Source organism: Stegastes partitus, unplaced genomic scaffold, assembly GCF_000690725.1.
Source record: "Stegastes partitus isolate 25-593 unplaced genomic scaffold, Stegastes_partitus-1.0.2 Scaffold48, whole genome shotgun sequence".
NCBI classification, from domain to species: domain Eukaryota; kingdom Metazoa; phylum Chordata; class Actinopteri; family Pomacentridae; genus Stegastes; species Stegastes partitus.
The window spans coordinates 724,918-743,736 of record NW_007577779.1 but is presented as its reverse complement, the minus strand read 5'-3'; the positions used below and the strand labels follow the sequence as shown (position 1 = coordinate 743,736).

At 39.6% G+C, this 18,819-nt stretch overlaps 1 protein-coding gene across 1 annotated transcript in view; it reads left to right on the top strand.

Annotated features, from left to right (window-relative positions):
- The first annotated feature begins 10,275 nt into the window (after positions 1-10,275).
- Positions 10,276-18,819, top strand: part of pacrg (PARK2 co-regulated) — a 173,220-nt gene continuing 164,676 nt past the window's right edge. Inside the window, exon 1 of the mRNA XM_008306857.1 lies at positions 10,276-10,344. Within this exon, the coding sequence (XP_008305079.1) occupies positions 10,276-10,344 (69 nt within the window). The remainder of the gene's footprint in view (positions 10,345-18,819) is intronic.

The following is an 18,819-nucleotide window of genomic DNA, read 5'->3' as shown; positions in this document are numbered from 1 at the left end:
ACCCGGGATCTTTCTGCGTGGAGTCTGCATGTTCTCCCCGTGCAGCGTGGGTTCTCTCCGGGTTCTCCAGCTTCCTCCCACACAGTCCAAAAACATCCATCCATCCATCCATTATCTATACACCGCTTAATCCTCACTAGGTTCATGGGGGGCTGGAGTCTATCCCAGCTGATTCAGGGTGAAGGCAGGTTCACCTGGACAGGTAACCAGTCTATCACAGGGCTACACTTAGAGACAGACAACCAAGCACACTCACATTCACACCTACGGACAATTTACAATCACCAATTAACCTCAGCATGTGTCTGGACTGTGTGGGAGGAAGCTGGAGAACCTGGAGAGAACCCACGCTGCACGGGGAGAACATGGAGACTCCACGCAGAAAGATCCCGGTGCCCCCACCGGGACGCGAACCGGCAACCTCGTCCAAAAACATGTTGAGGTTAATTGGTGATTCTAAATTGTCTGTAGGTGTGAATGTGAGTGTGCTTGGTTGTCTGTCTCTAAGTGTGGCCCTGTGATAGACTGGTTACCTGTCCAGGTGAACCTGCCTTCACCCTAAGTCGGCTGGGATAGGCTCCAGCCCCCCATGACCCTAGTGAGGATTATAATGAATGAAAAATACTTTATTTATCCCAGGGAAATTCAATTATATATTATATGTATAGATCATGGATGGATGGACGTATTCCTCTGGATGGAAAAGAAAAATAGCGCACATGTTGATAGCACATATTACTGGTACTGCACAAATTTGTCTATGAGTAAAAAATACTAATATGAGAAATACTTATTTTGCACAGATTCTTGTATGTGTGCAAGGAATTATATTGTGGGTGTTTTTTTTTAAATGTGCAAGACATTCATGATGCATAGTCTGAAAGTGTTGGTGTTGGCCCAGAGCAAAATATGTCAGTTTCTCCATGTGAGGTGCACCCGGAGCAGGACTGGAGTCTCCTTCTGCCATTTTATTTGTTTGAAATCATTTTAAAAAATGTTAATTGATATATTGATGCTTACTAGGACATAACATTTATAATAATTATTATTACCAGTCCATTAATTGGTAGAGCTATTTGTTAGCTAAGATATATGTCAGTTAGAAACTGAAATATTTTGTTTTATATATTAAATGAGATGTCCTTTTTTGATATGTGGCTACAATTGTTTTAAATCTAAGTTTCAATCCAAATTGAGTTTCATTTATATAAATGATGATGCAGAAAATATACAGGCAGCACATTACATTGTTCTTTATACAGTGTGGCCAAAACACACCTACAAGGGGCAACAATTGGAAAATGATCGCAATTTGTATTTCCTCCTGTGATGCCTGTTATGGAAATTGTGATAATTTCACCTGTGTGTCTGCTTGTCCTCATAACCCCCACCCAGATTCTTGAATCCTGGGAAGTGTTAATAATATTTAAAGTTAAACGCCATCTGTTCCCAGGGCCTAACCTGAATACCAATACGGCTGCAAATGTTGCAATTAACAGAGCCAAGATGTCAGGAACAGTGGAGAGGCAGGCTTTAAGCCTCCTGCTGCAGGAATAGAGAGGCAGATGTGATGTGAGCAGAGATGACTTTTTAGATCTTGGGGGGGAGGGGGGGGGACTCCTCTTGTCCCCCCTTTCACTACCTCCATCTGCCCTTATTTGATAGGATCCCCAGTATCATCTTTACTTAGGGGAATGTGCTTTGAAATATATAGGCCTTATAAATGCTTGTCTCTCTCTATTTGAATGTTTTATACAGGGAGCGGAGAAACATCAGTCAGGTGAATGAGGGGCATGCTGGTTTTTTTTCTGAAATTAAAGCAAATTGCATTTGCTCTGCCAGACACAGTTTGTCGCCGCGGGGATGTTCTGTTTGTGTTTGTGTGTGTCATTGTGTGCATGAATAAGAGGGGAATGCGTTTGAATTGTTTGATTAAAAAATATGTACGTAAGATGGAGAGAGACGTTCATTCTCTCTGTGTTACACTTAGACTAACTTAGACTAATGTGGATGAGTTTGAAAATGTAATTTATGGGCGATAAGTTGTATCATCCACGCCCTTGTTTTTAGATCATTATCTAAATGTTTGCTGTCAACATTGACAGTCTTTCGTGTTCTTTTTTTTTTTTTGATCTAATAGTATTTGGATACAAACAAAATGGTGCATTAAAGTCGGAATCTGCTCTGGTAAACCTGACTATGTGACTTCCTAATTTCCTGTGATTACTTTGTGTTTCAGTCGTCACTTAATGTAGCAAATGGCATTTCTTACTGTGACCATGTAACACCAGTGGAACACTGAACTTCTTATCAGATCTTCTGCCCCCACAAATATCTTTAAAACATCAGTCTCGATTTTTTTTAGATGCAGGCGAGCAGAGAATTCCTTGGCTGCATGATTAGAGCCTTATAGGAAGAGCAATAGGTCGAACCACCAGATGAACAGCTGACAACAGGGACAGAAAAGCTTTCAGCAAGCTAATTTCCATTTTCAAAGTATTTTAATATAGCACAAATTCAACTTCCCAAATGTGTTTCTGAAGAATCTACATTTAAATTGCATTAGGTTACATAAAATGTATTTGCTGATGCAAATTACTCGTATATGTGCAATTTTTAGGAGTTGCAGTTGGCTATGTTAAGCAAAATAAAACATTACGGAACAAATCGGTTGTGATGAAAAAAATCAGCTGCTTATCATTACTAGAATCACACCAACCATGTTCTAGAAAGCTTCATCACATGGCAGTCAGTGTGTTGTCATGTGTTTGTGTGTGCTACATCCTAACCTTTACCATCACCACTAAGGTTACACACACACACTAATAGATTTTCAATTTAAAACACACAACTTTTGTTGCGCTTATGTCTAGTGGCCACACTGTTTTAGAACCCTTAAAATGAAGAACTCTAGGGGCGCTGCTGTAGCTCACCTGGTTGAGCTGGCGCCCTATGCACAGGGGCTAAAGTCCCCGACGCACTGGTAGTCAGTACGAGTCCGGCACATGACTCTTTGCTGCAGGTTCTTCTCCCCCTACTTTCCTGTCTCCCTCTCTCTGTCCTATCCAATAAGGACAAAAAAATATATGAAAAACAAAAAGAAGAACTTTGCAAATGCTACTGACCACATTTTGGCGTGAAAATAGAGTATTTTCTGACAACAACATCCACAGAAACATATTTTGCAACGGAAAAAAAAGCAGTGATCTTCGTTTCACTTGTACTGTCGGCTTATTGCAAACCACACAGACCGAATCTATTCTAAGAGCCAGAGGCCACGAAGCACATCAATTTAAATATAATTCTTTACATAGCCCAGCGTGCGTCATAGAAGCTCCTATCAGACTGTGTGAAGCAAGCTTTCACATGAGTCATCATCTGACTTTCTTCATGTCATCTTTGGATGGTTACATTCTGGATATCCTGATTTTTGCAAGTCACGTTTACATCAAAGCCTTGTAAGATATCTGTTCTGACTATCTTGTACCTTCCAACACACGAGGAGCTTAAAAAATATCTTATCAAAGTTTTCTTTGACAGTTCACTTGCTATGCAGCTCTGTGCCTCCCAAAATTTCACATGAACTTTTTGTGCATTTTCCATATTATGGTATTTTTTAATCCTATGATTATGTTCTCATTAAATTTTAACATATGTGAATAAATATATATATATATTTATATAGGTGTTTGAGTAGTTGCATACTCAGTTGTATTCTCCTGCAACAGGCAGAATTGAGACTTTTTGAAAATGATGGTGCGGACATTCATGTTCACTTCTGATTGGTTGAAATTGACTTTCTGATTTGTCATGCTTCTATCATGTGACATCAGCCTTGACTAATATCAGTTAATTCAGCATGGATAACACATGTTAGTTACGTTATTGTCTATACTAGCAGCTGTTGTGCAGTTGATAAAGTTTGTTGTCTTACTTTCCGCCTTTGCTGCAACCAACCCCTGCTTCACAGTAACACCAGCATCAGCATTCCCAGTGTTCATAAATGCTCATGTGATATGTGTTTTGAGGCATGTCAGTGTGTACAGAGACAATATCTGAATCAGAGCTAAGATGCTTGTCTGGACATGTGGAGAGCTGGAGATTTTTTTATTAGTGTGGGTGCAGCCCAACCCCTTTATCTAACTTTAGCCTATAGCTAACTCCTTAACCCTCGGTTAACTCTTTGAAGGGGTAGGACCACCTAAAATGTCCTCTCCATTCCAGTGGTCTAAAACTCAAACTAGTCCTCAAAAACACAGCTGGACAAATACAGATACATTTACTCGGCAAGTACAGATAAAAAAGACACATTTGAAAACATCTTTTTTTTCGCCTGGCCTCCTATTCACTCTAAGTTGGCGGTTCTGACCTACAAAAACGGACTTTTCAACAGGCCTCTCGAAAGCAGATACTACAAATTTTAAAACACCATTATCCCTTCACTCTCACTTTTCCCTCTCCGTCCCTGCTCCTCTCCATCCCTAACACCATGTCCACGGTGGAGTGGTGCACAGACGCGGCTGGCTTTTGTGTGCCCCGGTGGGATCACTGGTGTCACTGTTCACACATTCAGGTTCATGTGACATTGACCTGTGGGTGACAGCAAAGCTTTATTCTCTTGGGGGTTAGGTGTTGCCGAGGCTGCTAAAAAGCGCCGGCGGTGAGGCCATGCTGTGAGGCATGCAACATTCAATGGATTTACTTTAACGATTTAAAATGAGAGAGCGCTACAGCCCACAGTGACACAATGGCCTGTAATTTACTTAAGATTAAAGTCTGTCAGGCTCAATGAAACATACACCACTCATGAACTTAAGGATGTATTATCTACAACAAAGACAATCATGTAAACCGTTACGAACCAGAATGCAGTGATACAATTATAAATGTAATATCCATATGTTTATCATCTGGGCCAGTGTCTGATTATTGCTGCTATGGTCCAGTGGGCATGTTAGAGTTTGTGCTCCGCAGGGGTGCAAGCTATGCCTTCCAATATCAGCTGGCCTCAAAGTGGCTTCTATAATGCATGAAGATCAATACACTGTGGCTTTGTGAGTGAGGCCTTGCAACTCTGTGCCCATATCAAGTATTCTCAACAACTGCCCCGCCGTTTGAAGAGATCTATGCCTTTGGATTTATCAGGGCTCTGGGGGAAAGCAGACTACAGTCTGGATACCCGAACTGCTATTGTTTGTAACAAAAACAAAGCTAGCAGTGCTGTGTTTGGGGTATTTCTGACATTTGCAGTTTTATGACAGTGTTTGATGACAGCTCTCAGAGAGGCACTTTCAAGAGATCCGTACTAAAGGGACATTATACCGATAATCCATCTCAGTTCCATCTTTTCTAAACTTTATGTTCACAGGATTCTCCATTAAAGGATTTATTGTACTGTGAGATTTTTGATGTGGGTTTTGTGGTCACGAAAGTCAATTTGATAATTACATCACTGGAGGTGCATTTGCAGCTATTGTTGTAAATGCAAAATTAAAGAAAAAATAATCATTGGTAAGAATGGGAGGTAATAAAATTCCAATCTGCTTTTCTCACAGTTTCCAAAAGCAGTGCCTCGGTGCAATGTATTATATGGAGACAGTCCAAGTTGAGCGTAGATTCCCCAAAGACACCTGAAAGTTTTTCATTTTGAAGAAAAGTGGCTGTACTTGTGTTCAGCTTTATCGCTAAAATGCATTGAGCTTGTGCCCACCACCTAACAAATGTGTTTAATGCTTAAATTAGTTTGTTCATTTTTAGAGGTTTAGAAAAAGGAATATAATATCTGAAATATTTCTCTACATTGCCATCAGCGGTCAAACAAAACTCCACAGGGTACTGTTAAGTAATTTTAAAAAAAGAAAAAAAAAAAAAGAGCAGTATTGATTCACAGAATAGATTATTTATTCAGTCAGTCATATTTCATATTTTCTGTTTTTCTAGTTCAGGGTCACGGGCTAGGGCCTATTCCAGCATGCACCGGGCACAAGGCAAGCAAACACAGTGGCTGCGCATGCTGAGAGAAACCAGGTAGCACACTTGCACACTTGGCAACATGCAAACTCCAAACAGAGACACCTGGCTTGAAATTGAGGTTTTTATAGCCATTGTGCCACTGTTCTGCCAAAGAAGTTACATCAGTGCCACGCTGTCACATTAGAAGAATGCAAAAGCAGGTTTTTGATGCTAAAATTATGCTGCACCCATCTACTGCTATCCTCTGGTGGACTTCTTCTTGGCTCACTCAAAATCATTTATCAAAAGTTGAATATGCCCTCGAGTGATGTTACAAATGTTGTTGGACTGATTTCTTGCATTTTCAGAGGGCTGAAGAGGCAAAGTTGTCAATAAAAATATGAGATAAACTGAAAAAAAATATATAGATGATGTGCTCTTCTACTTTCCTAAACTGTTTATTAGATTTGTGGTCAGTCAGATTTATCTTGTGGTTCCTATTCGGACTGATTGGACCTCTGCTCAGTGGAAAGCTGGGTGCTGTCATATTGAGAATTATTTATCAGCAAAGTCCTTGCACTGATAAAAAAAAAAAAAATGGCCGTAGCATGCGGTGTTCAAGACATCAGTCGTGTAGAAAAAATCAGGAGGGTGTTTAGCCTGGTCTGTGCATGCCCACACACTCCTGCAAAGGGCATCAGCCATGCACAAGTAAAAATAACTATAGAGAGGATGCAGGGACTTTAATAACTAAATGTTGCTCAATATAATGTCAGATCAAATTAATTTAGGGGGATTTAAGAGTCCTGTGTTGACACTGATAATAGTCTCGCTTTGTATTTGATTATATGTGAATAAATACACTACATGCTATTGCTTTAAAAAATCTCCTGCAATATGATACTTGTGACATCTATTTACTGCAATATTTCAGTAATATTCCTGGTGGGAGAACTAAATTGTCTATTGGACTTAAGAGTGCTGTTATGATGGTGCAGTTTCATTGAATTTCATGGGTTTCTAAGGCTTTAATGTTTAATATAAATCACCTATAGGGTTACTATAGGATATTGATATATCTTAGGTTGCATTTTTCCCGGTCTGGTTTCATAGTCATAAAAAAATGTAACACGGTAGCAAATGGCACATACAACGATCCTGATTCACTTTTGCAGTGGATGGCATTTATCACAGCCACATACCTTGTACGCTTTGTGTGACTTTCACAACCTGACAAACCCAATAAGCCCCTGGCCGCTCTCCCTACTGCCTAATGGCCTACTCTAATGGCTGTTTGTCTTGTTTCATGGTAATTGGGGGGCCACTGACTCCGCAGCAAAGTCTCTTGCTCTGCTTTTCCTACTGAGATTCTTCTGCTGGCCCCCTCTGGGTCCTTCTGCTTTGTAGGTACCAGTTTCTGCTCTAATGATATCATAATTGCTGTTTTCTCACACAGTGGACATTGGTTGCCGAGCCTGAAGGTGGCCCAACAAATGAGCCGGAGATCAAACCATGACGACACAGTGTAGATGGCGAAAAAAAAAAAACCCACTGTCATCAAAGCATAGTGTATTGCAGTATCTTTTGGATGCTGTTATTTCTCCCTCATTATTTTCCTACCTGCCGAACCACCTGGTTACCCACAATACATCATTAGTGGTGGAAAATGCAAATGAACCTTCACTATGTCAATCAATGTGGACACCGCACGCGTGCCCTTGAAAAGTGCGTAAGAAGCTGAAATATTAGCGATCGACGGCAAGAGCCTGAGGTGCAGATATATACATACACGCGTGTTTTGGCCTTAGCTAACAATATTTTTCAGATTTTACACATCATTCTTGCAAGGTCTGTTTCTACAATTCATAAAGACCAGCTCCACTCCCCTCCACACACTCACTGGAGTGAGATAGTGCAGCGCTGCTTGAACAATCATTTCTCAGTCCAGCTGAATTCATGCTGACGCTCCAGTTTGCTCAGTTTGCTTTCTGAAAACTCCCCTCTTCCTCTTTTTAATCCTCTGAGGGGAAGCGGAGAGAGAAAGAAGGAGAGACCAGCATTGAATGCTGACAGGGACATAACTTGCCTTCCCTGCATACCTTGTTTACAGTCTCCCTCTCTGCTGCTATACGCTCCTCTCTCAATGGAGCCATAAAAAACAAATAGGGGCTTTTAGAGAAATTGCCTGTGCACTGAAGATTAATAACAGTTGCACAAGTTCACCCAAGAAAGTCTCCAGAGGCAAAAACGATATTGGAAGATTAAAAGTGCCACATCCCTAAATTGGAATGATTCAGTGCTCAGGCCGCTCTCTAACCAGCTTATTGAGAGGCAGGGCCTTGGTCTAAATGCCAGACAAAGAGCATCATTAAGTATTTACTTCTGGATGAGGGTCCACTGCATAAGTATAATGATGAGCCGAGAGTGTGATTGATCCTCTGTGTCTGTGATGGAAGTGGCCCGGGAGCTGCTGCAGAAGGAAAAAGACAGCGTGAGGTTAGGTCATCTTTTCACTGTTGTAGCCCATTAGTTTAAATGAAGTAAGGAGAGCACCCGTTTGACCCACTGCTATCATTGAACCAAAGAGTAAAATGCAGTGCAAATCTTTCGGCAGGCTATTCGAGTTACATTATAGCAGCTTGCAAATGATAAAGACTGGACGACTCCAACCTCATGATAATAAGAAAATTAGGTATCAGAAACATCAACCCAACAGACAGGGAATGTGCCCACGACGTTGACTAACATTATCTACAAGTTCTGATAATGTTTTAAAGAAAACATTTCAATATAATGTTTTTAAAAAAATTCAAAATCTCATTTTCAATAATGTTGAACTGGACCATTCAGAGGATGTTTGGAAAATTACAAAAGCAGAATGTTCTACAGCCAACATTCTGAAAACGTTTTCAAGATGTGAACAGTACGTTTCTGTCATGTGACATATTCATAGTGGTAGAACACTATGTCTGCAATATTCTCAGAATGTTTAGTCAGTGTTGAAGGAACCCACTACAGAACATTCTGCCATTAAACGTTCCCACAATGTCACATGACAACAATGTTCTCAATGCAACATACAGAAAATGTTTTAAGAACAACATTTCGAAAATGTCATATTCAAATTTAATCTTAAACCTTCAGATGAACATTTTGGGAACATTGAATACACTTCTTGCTAAAAACATTACTAGAACATTTCAGAACACTCTCAGAACATTTTTTGAACAAAACTGTTTTAGCTAGAATATAAAAATAAAAATTTGAGTGGGAGGTTCTCACTAGGTTCTTCTTAAATGTGGAGCAACCACAAACATTCTAACAATGTTTTGTCATAACACTGCCAAACTGTTATGTGCTATCATTCTTAAAAATAAAAGAAAAAAAGAAAAAGGTTTTTTGAAAGTTTTTTTCTAATGTAGCATTGTGGAAGGCAAACAAAAATGTTCTCCAGAACAATGTTCTGCAATATGTTACCTTAACAATAGCAGGCATAATGTTCCACCTTTGTTAATGCATCACATCAAAGGAGCATTTTATTTATTTATTTATTTATTTATTTATCATCTGAGGCCTCAACAACATGTTGAAAACATTTTTTGAATGTTGCTTTAAAAATCTTCTTCCATTGTTTTCATATAACATGATTTGTTCTCCAAACGTCCTCTGAAGGTTGCACCTAAAACGTTTGATCTTGTCTTTAAATTTTTAACCTTGCAGAAACATGATTTGAAAAGATAATCATCCCTAAAACGTTCTTTGAACAATAAATTAAAACTTTAAAACATTTTTTAAACTTGTAGGTGATATCAGCCAGTGTTATGGGAACATTACCTGGTAGCTGGAAGTCCGAAGGAAAAAAAGACATCACAAAAGAAAACACAAATGAAAGAATAACTAGGCTATAATAATACAATATTTCTGACACTGAGTAAGTGTTTGGCTGTAAAATCTTTACAATAACTTGATATATTACTATATTCTAAAAAGAATGAAACGAAAACAAAAAGTACAGCCCATTTAATGCTTCTTTATATTATTATTATTATTATTATTATTATTATTATTATTATTGGTGAACACTCCTCCACTGGCTAACACTCACGACACTTTGATCTACGTATTTTCAGCAGTGGCCTGGAGTTGCTATGGCAACACGTCTCCGCAGCAACCAGACCAAAGCGTCTCCGAAGTTGCATAGCAACCACTACAAAAAAACCAACGGGCGTCAAGTTCTTTTTTTTTTTAAGGAGCAAATATTAATTTGTCAAAGCAACATTTATTTTGTCGCTCGACTCAGTTCAGACGACGGCAGCTGTCGTAATGTCGACGAAGAAGACGGAGATAAAAGCTGAAGGCTTCACCACGAGGGCCACCTTGAAGAACGCCGTGGTGAGTGAAGTTAGTGGACGTTAGCTTCGGCTAGCGTGTGTAGCATCACATTTGTAGTCTGCAGCGTGTGACAGAGGGAGGCTGAGTTGTGCTTTGTGCGGTCCATGCACACTGACAGCTCTGGACGTTATCAAGATGAAGTAACAATTGATGGAGGAAACAAAAAAAAAGAATAAAAAAGAGGGCGGCAGAGAGAGGGCAGAGTTTTATGTGCTGCTTTAAAAAAAAAAAAAAAAAAAGAATAAAAAAGAGGGCGGCAGAGAGAGGGCAGAGTTTTATGTGCTGCTTTAAACGATCATCTTACCCTTTCTCTTCCTCTCTGTGTTGTTCTCCCTCTCTTGCTATTCATGAGAAGTTATTATTTTCTGCTCTATGTGCAGAGCAAAAAAAAATAAAAAAATCTCAAAGCACGAAATAGCCCAGAGTGATGGGGAAGCAAAAAGGGAGAAAGCCTGAATATTCTCTTTTTCCTGCCATCATTCAGCTCTGCCTTTCCTCTATGGGTGTGTGTGACTCCTGTTGGTCAGACAAGCCTGAGTGGGTTTCACACAAGTACAGAGATTTGAGAACTCTAAAATTATCCAATAACTTTTATGGGCTAAATGACTCTTTAAAATCCCATTCCAAAGCTATAACGCAATGATTAGACACTATGAAACCAGGAACCATGTGCTGAGAAAAATGCCAATGCTGTTTTTTTATAATGGCATTTGCGTTTTATAGACTAACATGCTTGTGTGGAGCACTAGATTCCAGTATTTATACCATTTAAAAAAAAAATCTTATAGCTTTGTATTTGCATTGTACCCGTGCCTTACTTCTTACTTCTTACTTCTCCTGGATTATGGTTTTCTTTGCTAAGAAATGACAGTCTTGGACCTCTGGTGTAGTTAAACTGTGTTGAAAGAGCTGACTAATTTCCAAAGACAGTCCTCTCATTTACCCCAAATGAAGATGGATCAGGCACGTGTAATAAGTTGTACAGCAACAGACATTAGTCTTTATTGACTTCATGGACTTTATTGATTGGTCAGTAAAACCAGCTTTTCTTCCTGGCCAAAAAAATAGATTACTATTAGAAATGTGCACTAATTATGTCTGTGTTGGTCTTCGGTTTCTGCCTTTTAATTTATCAGAGAAAGATGATTCTCTAATTTTGTTGTCATTGTTGTCCACGGTTTAGTAAGCATAATTGCGGAATGCACTGAAATTTGCTGGACCAGCAGCTTTAAATATAATCTTGTGGAAATAGGATGATGTGTGAAACTGGCTTTTGCCACCAAAGGCCACTGAGAGATGTACATGCATCCCGCTGTGCTCTGGCAGGCCATGGGAAGCGCTAAGGTGATAGACTGTAAGCTGCTGAAGAAAACAAGCCTTCCGGCAGCGCATTTCACAGGCATCCTTTCTTTTGGCATGCATAAACTTGAGCTAATCAGTGCTTGTGCGAGGTTGTGCAAAAGTGAAATACGCATCACACTGTTTGAACACTGAAACTTGTGTCGATTATAGCCTTTGTCTGCTGTCAACGTTGCGCTGTGCAAGTTTGACTACTTTTGCATGAATAAGTTACAAGACTGTCAGAGTTACTCGATATTGAAACATTTTTCACCAGTTGTTCACTTTTTGTCATCAGAACACTGGAAAACTACAGTTATACATTTTTATGAGCAGCCTTTTGATTGATTTTGCATTTTGCTCTGCTTTGGAAGGCTGCAGAGTCATACTGAGAACATATTCTGAGATGTTTCACATATTATTTGTTCTTGCTTAATTCTTACCAGGAATCTTTTCACACAGGCATTAGTGTAATAGTCATATTTCCTCAATGTAACTTAACTTAGGGATGCAGCTAATAGTTATTTTCATTGCTGATTACTTTTTCAATTAAACAGCTAGTCTAGTCTCTAAAATCTCAGAATATGCTGAAAATTAACAATCAGCCCATGATGATATCTTAACATGTCTTGTTTTGTCCACAACCCAAATATATTTAGTTTACTATCACAGAAGAGAAAAGAAACCTGAAAATATTCGCATCTAAGAAACTGGAATCACAGATTTCTTTTTCAGACAAACCACTCATTTTGATATCTGATAGCTAATCAATCAATGGTTGCAGCTCTAGCTTAGATGGACATGTTGCTGCTTTCTTTTGCTCAGTTTAATAACAGTTGCACCAGTTCACCCAGTAAAAAATCTCCAGAGGCGAGGACAATATTTGAAAATTAAAGGTGCCACATGCTTGCATTGGAATGATTCGGTGCTTGGGACGCTCTCTAAACCAGCTCATTGAGAGTCAAGGCTTTGGTCCACCTGCCAGACAAAGAGCTTCATTAAGTATTTACTTCTGGATGAGGATCCACTGCACTATAATGATGAGCTGAGGCTGTGATCGATTCTCTGTGTCTGTGATGGAAGCGTGGCGGCCTGGGAGTTGCGGCAAAGCACAGAAACAGACAGGTCATCCCATGTGAAGCTGGGCCATCTTTTTATTATTTGTAGCCCATTTGTTGTAACAGATCACACGAACGTTTATTCGCGAGCTGGTTCAGTTATAGCTGTTTCATCATCAGAAGTGCCTTGGTGTTTCAGTTTGTGTGAAAGGAGAGATTTTTGCTTTTAATTCTCACTTGGCAGTTTTACACAGAGGCAATGGTGAGCAACAAAACATGTCAGACACAGTCATATTGCTTAAATTGGCAGTTTGAGGGTTTCTTTTGCTCTTACGTGCCTCTTCTCTCAGGCAATTATCATGAATCTATTTGTAGAGACAACGCCAAGCTCTTTATTAGAATTGACTTCTTTAAGTGAATACATGAAGACAGATAGCTTACAGTACATTTTAATTTTTGCAAGTATTTCAACTCTGCTGTTGTGCTTAGTCAGGGATGTGGTCAACACTTCTGTTCATTCAGGAGATTCTAAAAATACCTTTTCTTTTTTAACTTATGTTTTGATTTGTGTTTGTTTTGATGCTGACAGCTTGGAGTTGGTTCATGGTGAAACGAGAGCACCGCATCAGAAGTTGAGGCATCCGTGGTCAGCAATAATTTAATGAATGAATCTGAGTGTCAGTTTAATAATTTCTGTCAGCAGTCCCCCTGGCTCCCGCTTTCATATCTTCTATTTTTCTAAAAATGTTGACTGTCTTGGCTTTGGTGCCTTGATGCAAACAATATAACTAGGTCTTCCTTCCTGAGCCAATATGTTTTTTTTGTTTTGTTTTTCAAGACAGCTAATGCCTTGTTACGTTCACACTGCACTTAAAAGAACTGGGCCTATGTGATGAATGCAAGAGGAAGAGCTGCACAGTTCTGGTGACAACAGTAAATACTTGAAATTGAAACTGCAGCAGCCTTTTTTTTTCTTTGCCAGAGACTGCCTTGAGATGCAAAAGAGGCAGTCAGAGCTATCATTGACTTCCTCCTCCTTTTTTGAAGGTCATAAACAAATCTCCTGTCAAGAGCTTTCATGAGGAAGGCTCCTGCAAAGCCCTTTAATATTCACCATCTCCCCAGAGAATCTGCTGTGTCTGGAACATGAATGATACTTGCACACTGCCATACCACTGGCTAAATCCTCAACAAAAACCATTACATTTTTCAGAGGGTTGCTTGTGTCTGTTGCCTTCTGTTTTTTCCTCTCCTCCCCTGTGGTCACTGACATATCACTCCAGAGAGGGCGGCTTTGCGGAGAGCTGTGATTTGTAGGTAACGGCAAGGCCATTTCAAGTCTTGAAAGGGTATAGGGACTTGAAGCATAGGCTTATTATGCTTTAAAGTATTTGTGGTCATAGAAATTGAATCAATAGCACAGGCCCCTGAAACTACCCCCCTCTTTTTTCCCTTTTCTTTTTTCTTGTGATTCATCCTGAAGCATTTAAAGAGAGAAAAAAAGATGCACTTTACATTCTGGTGGGAGGTCGTCACCTTGTGTTTCATACAGAGAGGTGAACAAGACCGTTATTTTTCTGTGTCAGAGACTAGGTGACAAAGAAAAAAAAGAAAGGACAGGTTTGGGGGTGAGAGCGCAAACACCTGCACAGTGCTGTGATATGACATGAATACACGCTATGCATGTGAGCACCATAGTACACAAAATAAAGAAAAAGAAAAGTCTTTGAGTTTAGCAAGTCGTATGGGTGAAACTGTTTTTAGAGTATTATCAATTAGAAATATTTTTTGGCAAATCATGCAAATTAATTATTTTTTAAGTTAATTATGCCACTTTATAGACTACTTGCCCAATCTAATATATCTAATATCAAATCTAATATGTCTTTAAGCAGACCTGAGGCCTGTATTGTGAAGCAGGATTAGAGGTTATCAGGATAACTTTAGGTTTAACTCTGGGTTTCCAAGACTATGTCAGTGATTCACTTCGCACCTCACCATAGTAACTTTTGGGAAATGTCTAACTTGCTCCAGAGCAGGTTATAAATGAGATACTAGATCCATGCACATTAAAACACTGCCTACTGTCCAATCAGTTCTGTTGGAAAAAAGCATCACCATTTCTTGAAGATCACACAAAGCTTGTTGCAGATAAGGTTTTTTTTTTCAAAGCCATTTCATTGTTCGTTATGTCCTTTCTTTTCCATTTAAAACCACCAGTATCGCAACTGAAAGAATAAGACTCTTATATGCCAGAAGAAAACACCTAATCTATGCATTCATTTAATACAAAAAGCAATTGTAATTATAGTCGGATGTACTCATGCCCTCATAATTTGGTAGTGATATTGATAAGACTGTCAACTTAAGCATTCACACAGTCTGTGGTTATTTGCTGGCTTTCCTTCTTGCTTTACCTGCTTCGGCTCTGTTGCTTTTAATGCATATGATGTGATTTAAAATCTTCCCATGTCTCTAATACTACAGTTTGTTCTTACTTTGTAAAATATTCCAGTGTGGTGCCAGTAGACCCATCTATGTTTGTAATTAGTCATCTGTTGCCAGCATCGCCTCTTTCATGTCAAAGCGCTCATAAACGCTGAGTTGATTTTGCGAGTTATAATCAGCTTCGTTGGACTGGTTAGTGGACATCGGTTGTTCAGCTTAGTGAAGCCACATAAGGACATGATTTCCTGGGTATTTTGGTGTGCAACATTCTCCACAATGGTCAAACAGACTTTTTTTTGTAATGGTAGAGACCCTCTTCTTTATGTGTGGGGAAGGGGAAATTTGAAATTCAACAGGAAATTGGTAAAACAAGACCAATGGAATGACCATTCACTGTATATAAAGATGGGTGAATCCCCTGTGATGTCACCCCACAGCAATTTTGATGCTCAGTGTGGTGACTTCTGCTATCGCCATCTTGTCAGTTTCTAACTCCCTTCAACTCCCGCCTAATACGAAAATAAACAAAGAGGTGGAGCTGAGGTTGGCCGTGCAAACGTCTCTTGACCTTGGCCTGAACTCTCCTGTGATGATATCGACTTGTTACTCAAAGCAGCCCCACCCTTACTCATGCTTTATGCATAAGACTTAATGCAATTTAAATCATTGAGTTATATAATGATTCACCCCCACAACATTTGTCAAGAATGTGGAAATTAGCCAAAAAACGTTTTCTTGTACCAGGATGTACATGTGGGTTTTTCTTCCGCTCTAAAATCGAGCATTTTAACATGGAGGTATATGTGGATTGATAAGCCTGAAATGGCCATTTAAGAAACTGCAGTTTTTGGCACTTGGTGTTGTCTTCATTTCTTAGCCTTGGAGGTTGTCTCTTGGGAATGACATGCAGCACATGATCTATCCAGCTGGGACTCCAACCAGGATGTCACTGCACTTATGTGGTACGTGCCCTAACCATTAATGGTTCTTAGTTCTCATAGCAGTAAAGGCACACGTGTAACGAACAATAATTGATGATGGTTACATTCAATGCCTTTCTAAGTATGCAATGCACTGACAGTGCACCCAAATGAAATGCACTTATCATTAGTCTTATGTGAAAAAGCCCACGCAACAAGGGATATTGAAGGGATTATTATCACACTATTAGCAGTACGGCAAAATCTCTGACAGCTGACAAATTGGTATGCTCGCAGTCTAGTGTGTTATTGTCTCGTTGTCCAACCCAATCACAGTGTGCAGAGTATTTCAAGCATTCAAATCAGACAGGATTACCATTATATTTATTTCCCCTAACCAATAACCAGTGAGTTATTTGTCCTCACTTTAAGTTGGCATGGATGTAACGGTAGAGGCTGCAAAAAAAAGTTATCGTAACGCCTTTTCCAACCAGAGGAAACAGCTGTCTCTGGTGTAACACAAGGTCTCTTTGAATTGCTGAAATCAGAGATGTGGGCAGCCATTCAGGAATGTGTAACCAGGGCAGCTTATTCCCGTCTCTCTGCTTAAACACCTATTTAAAGGTAAAAACATCTGGTCAATAACTATCGAGCTCACTTGAGATCAGTCCTGTAGATAGGGAATTGATTTATAGACTCTTGAAGATGTGGAATATATGACCTTAGATCATAATCATGCCCTGTAATCGATTTATGCTGTCTGTAATTTGTTGAACATTTGCCATAACACATCCTGTAATGTTTCCTCTTTGTGCCTAACTAGTGCTTTTGTCTCAGCGACTGTCGCTAAAGATTTTTTCGAGGGCTTACGTGTCACAAAGCTCTTTTCTCTTAGGAAATGTTCTTTAATGACAAGACATGAAAGAAAAGATGACAGTTATAAATGTATAAATGTTCCTGCACATACAACACTATGCTTTATGTGCTAAAGTAAGGACGGTTTATATATAACTTAATATAATCTGATCAGTATTTGGCATGACCGCTCTTTACCAGTTTTCTTGTGGGCACACTTGCAAACTGTTTTTTGATGTACTTGGTATGTGGGCTGCTCCAAACAGCTTGAAAAACTTTTGCAAAATTAGGTCTGTCAATTGCTTCAGTCTCTTCATGTAACCTCAGCCCGACTTCATGAAGCCAAGATCAGATACAATTCACACTCAGTCACACGAGCACGACCCTTTTTGACTTCACCTGAGAGGGCAAATCGACTCAAACCACACCAGATCCTGGACTCATCTTGCGTGCGGCGAGAGTCTGCAGATCCCCGAGACGATGGACTGCCTGTATAAAAATCACACAGCATTTACTGTTTGCTTGGCCTCTAGGATAAAAATTGAGCTGGCAAGCAGTGTCCCCAAGTCTGCTACAACACTCCCCACAATCCACCAGCTCCTTTTCCCCCCTCCAGCCCCACCATCATCCTTGGCTCACCCCACTAACCTCAGGGGACAGATGGAGACTCCGTGCCAGCAAACGTGACCTCCATATCTTATTCTTTTCCTCCCCCGCAGCATCATCATTAGATACCTGAGCAGATGTCTCGGCCTCTTGTGCTGTCTCCCTCTTTGTCTTTATCTCTCTCTTTCTTTCTTTCGTTCTCTGCAGAACCTCCATTCAAGCAGTCAGGACTCCGAAGATGAAACAATGGGCTACTCGACAATCACTTTATATACACTATAAATCTGAAACCAAATCAATTAAATAATGACAGCATAATAGGAGGTAACAGAGCATAGACGCATGTTGATTTAATTGTGTTGTATCAGTTTTGCTTTATTGCATAGTTTAGAAGCATGCTTTGTTAAGACTGTGTCAGAGAAGTGTTGATTCACGTCTTTGCTATTTGCCTTTGATGCTCTAACCCCTGAGTGTCATCTTAATAAATGAATCCATCTGAGCAAATTAAACAAGTGACAGTTTAGAATTGATCCTTGATTAGGGTTTAAATGAGTCTTGAATTTCAGTGCAACCTGATTAAATGTAATCTCACTTTAAATTGCAATATAAACCTAGTTAAAATGCTGTCCTTAATTTGATTTGGCTCAGAATTAATCCCGATTTTAAAGTTAGTCTAATGGCCTTATGTGCATTAGTTAAAGCTTGATTTAAAAATGATTAAATCCTTTTTTTTTTTAAATTTCCACTAAAAAAACACCACAGGGTAGAAGGAATAATCATAGCGAACAGAACACAACAGGAGTGTGAGATTTAAAAAAAAAAAAAGGGGGGGGGGGGGAAGCCCATTGTCAGTTATATAGATAGCAGACAGTTGCTGACCAAGATTGAATTCTTGAAAGCTTTTATGGAGATGAATTTGTCTATTTATTATTTTTACTCGCTGTCAAAATCATTCCTTCCCATCACTCCAAACACATTTACCTGACACAGGGGCTCATAATGTTTCCAGCGTGATACATAAATTGGCCATGAAGCCGGCTGGGTGTTTTGTGTCTGTGTTGTTTCTTGCCTATGCAAGTCAAATTGAGCAAGTTTCCGCCGTTGGATGTCTTCCTGTAGATTCCCTCACCTGTCTGCTCGCCTGCCTCACTTTTACTGCCTTGTGGAAGTGTTTTCTAAACTAGCGGTGCTGACACACACACACACACACACACACACACACACACACACACACACACACACACACACAC